At 43.7% G+C, this 2,821-nt stretch overlaps 1 protein-coding gene across 7 annotated transcripts in view; it reads right to left on the bottom strand.

Annotated features, from left to right (window-relative positions):
• Positions 1–307: 307 nt before the first annotated feature.
• Positions 308–2,821, bottom strand: part of Fry (FRY microtubule binding protein) — a 393,449-nt gene continuing 390,935 nt past the window's right edge. For all 7 annotated transcript variants that reach the window (XM_087902760.1, XM_087902759.1, XM_087902746.1 and 4 more), the window contains one exon: positions 308–1,766. In XM_087902760.1, the coding sequence (XP_087758886.1) occupies positions 1,508–1,766 (259 nt within the window). In that variant the 3' untranslated portion in view covers positions 308–1,507. The remainder of the gene's footprint in view (positions 1,767–2,821) is intronic.

Raw genomic sequence — 2,821 nt, 5'->3', positions numbered from 1 at the left:
TTTTATTACTGGCCCCCATATACAAGTGCTCACCACCACGTGTAACTCCCAAAGCTGCTTCTGGCTTCCGCACGCAACTGCATGTACATGGCACACATACCTGCATACGTATACCCAGATGCACACACATGTAAAATAATCAAGTCTATATATCTACAAAGCAAAGCCATTTTCTTATTTTGGTGTCTACTTCTAAAGGTTGTGCTTGTGTCTGGATTAAGGGGCCATATGCTGCACAGGTGCGGTGTATGTCACTCACAGAATCCGAGTATACAGTATACCTCAGAGCCACATGCAAAACTCCAAATGCGTGTCAAAGGCAAATATTTTAATTAACTAGAAATAAAATCCATGATCAACATGTACTTTGTCCTTTTTTTTTAGTCTAAAGGCAATTATGAACAGAATTATCAATCAAGATTACATCACAAAAACTTGAAATGTATTTACACGGTGAATAAGTTACATAGATAAACTCTGACTCTGCTTTGGATGTGCAACAGATTCACATGCCCACATCGAACACTCGGCAGCACTGCGCTCAAGGGAGAAACTTGAAGAATGGCCTTTTACACATATATTACAAATAAAACATGACATTATTCTTAAAGTGGCAACTCATGTCTTCCCTTTCTGATTCTACTTCCGGCTATCCAAATGGCTACGGAAAGATGCATGCATGACAGATGAAAGGACTTGGGGTTTGTGTGAATAATTTTTTTCCCTACAAAACGGCATAGTTAATTCAAATGAACACTCATTCTTCTGTAGTATAAATAATGCTCATTAAAGCAATCCTCTTGTAAAAAAGCAGCCAAGATCCTCTAAAAGAATCCATCTGGATCGGTCCTGGTGTGGAGAGATCCAGGGTTTTCAGCAACAGTAGCCTAGCAACATAGGAAAGGTATTTCATAGCAGCCTCATTTAGATACAGTGTACATTAAACTGTAGCCCGTCTACAGTTCCCTTTTCAAGCACACAGGCTGTCAGCTTTTGACCGTCTTTACAGGTTTTCAGTGGCCAGCTTCATTCTGCCTGCCCCCCTTTGCACCCAATTAAAAAAAATCCCACAAAAAGAAGGAAGAAAAATAGGAGAAAGGGAACTAACAGATAAGTCTTAGAATATAAATTTTTTTCATGTGAAGGAAAACATTGCACGTTTGCCAATCTAAAACCGTTTCTAGAAAGGACAGTATCGTCCAGCGTGGTCAGCTTTGGTAACGCAACAGAAGTCATTTCTTCGGGAGTGGGTTGCATTTGCTTGGTGAATGACAGCCACACAGCATGATGGGTAGAGAGTCTGTCTCGGGAGGTCCTACGCGGCCTCAGTTTGGACAGTATTGCTACACATTGGAAGTTGGGTAATCTTCTTTAGAAAGAGTCCTACAGGTAACAAAAGGGAGAACACTCTGTCCAAGCCTTGCGAAGGCTGAGAAGACACTGAACGGCATTGCCCCAGCATGGCAGCATTGCAAGCTTGGAAACCATGGGGGACGGGAGGCTCCTGTCAGAGACTAGTGCCGGAAACACTGGAGTCTGGGAGAAAGGCAGTGAGGACCCGGTAGCTCTGGGCCCTGCGGATCATGTCTCGGATCTCCATGTTGAGTTCCATCAGCTTGGTACAGATTTCACTCAGGCTCTGGTTAGATCCCACCAAGGCGTAAGTACCCGTCTGTCCCAGAGTCTGATGACGGAAGTAGATATTCAGTAGTGTCTGGACCTCATCGTCAGAACTGCTTCCAAAGATGTCATTGGGCCACAGGCTTCTGAGGTGAAGAAAGAGCAGCAGGGATTAGAGACAGAGTTGGGAGGGGTGAGTCCTGGTTAGCATAAAAAGACATTTCAGCCTTTTTCTGAGATGTTACCCCAGCATTCCATGGACTCATCTAAAGCACAGAACTCCTTGGGGTCTAGTATATTGAGAGTTGTCCAAATACGGCTGTAATCAGGTTTAGAATGTTGCTTATTAGTGATAAAAATACCAGAATATGATGCTCTTTCAAACTTGTTTTATATGTATGTGTGATTGTATGAATTTATGTGCACCATGTGTGTACAGTGCTCACAGAGACAAGAATAGGGCATCATAATCCCTGGGCCTAGAGTTCCAGGTGGTTGTGAGCACTATGTGGGTGGTGGGAATGACCCTGGGTCCTCTGGAAGAGCAGACGGTGCTCATAACCACTGAGCCATCCTCCAGCTGTGATCTTATGCTCTTATTTGCTATAGCCGTCTTTTTTCCGACCTATGTGAAACCTAGGTCCGACCTACCCAAAACAACCCCTGTGGAGGCCCAAAGAGGCCAAAGGTCAGAGAGTTTGGGACTTGGTTTTTAGTTTGAGATTCTTTTGATTCTAAGGCAAACAAAGGTCCCACCTAATTATAAATCAGAGTTCCGCTCTCTCAAGGCTGTTGTCACCAGGTGTGGCTAGATGCCAGACCTCGTGCTCCTGAAATGGGAAGTAGTTGGTTCCTACCTAAAACAAAAGTCTAAGGATCCAACTAAGTTCCAGTTCCCTTTATGGAAATGACTTGGGATTCCACCCAGGGAGGGGTTTGCCTACAGAGAGTTTGGTCTAGGTCGTGAGTGAAGGGCAGGAGTGGTGAATGTACCCCAGGACTTTCAATTTGCACGTTAATGCAGTCCTTTTGTTCTACTCCTACCTTCTGAAATCGGGTATATTACGCTGTTGGAAATTAAACACAGACGAATTTTCTGTACTCACTGAAATCCCCCCCATACTATCCTATGTGTTTCTGCGTTTTATGATTTTTGTTCCCGTCCTTGTTCTCTTTACTATATTTCTAAATCCCCATGCCT

Source organism: Myodes glareolus, chromosome 2, assembly GCF_982192425.1.
Source record: "Myodes glareolus chromosome 2, mMyoGla1.1, whole genome shotgun sequence".
Classification (NCBI taxonomy): domain Eukaryota; kingdom Metazoa; phylum Chordata; class Mammalia; order Rodentia; family Cricetidae; genus Myodes; species Myodes glareolus.
Note: the sequence above shows the minus strand (reverse complement) of the source record. Positions and strands in the feature narration are given on the sequence as shown.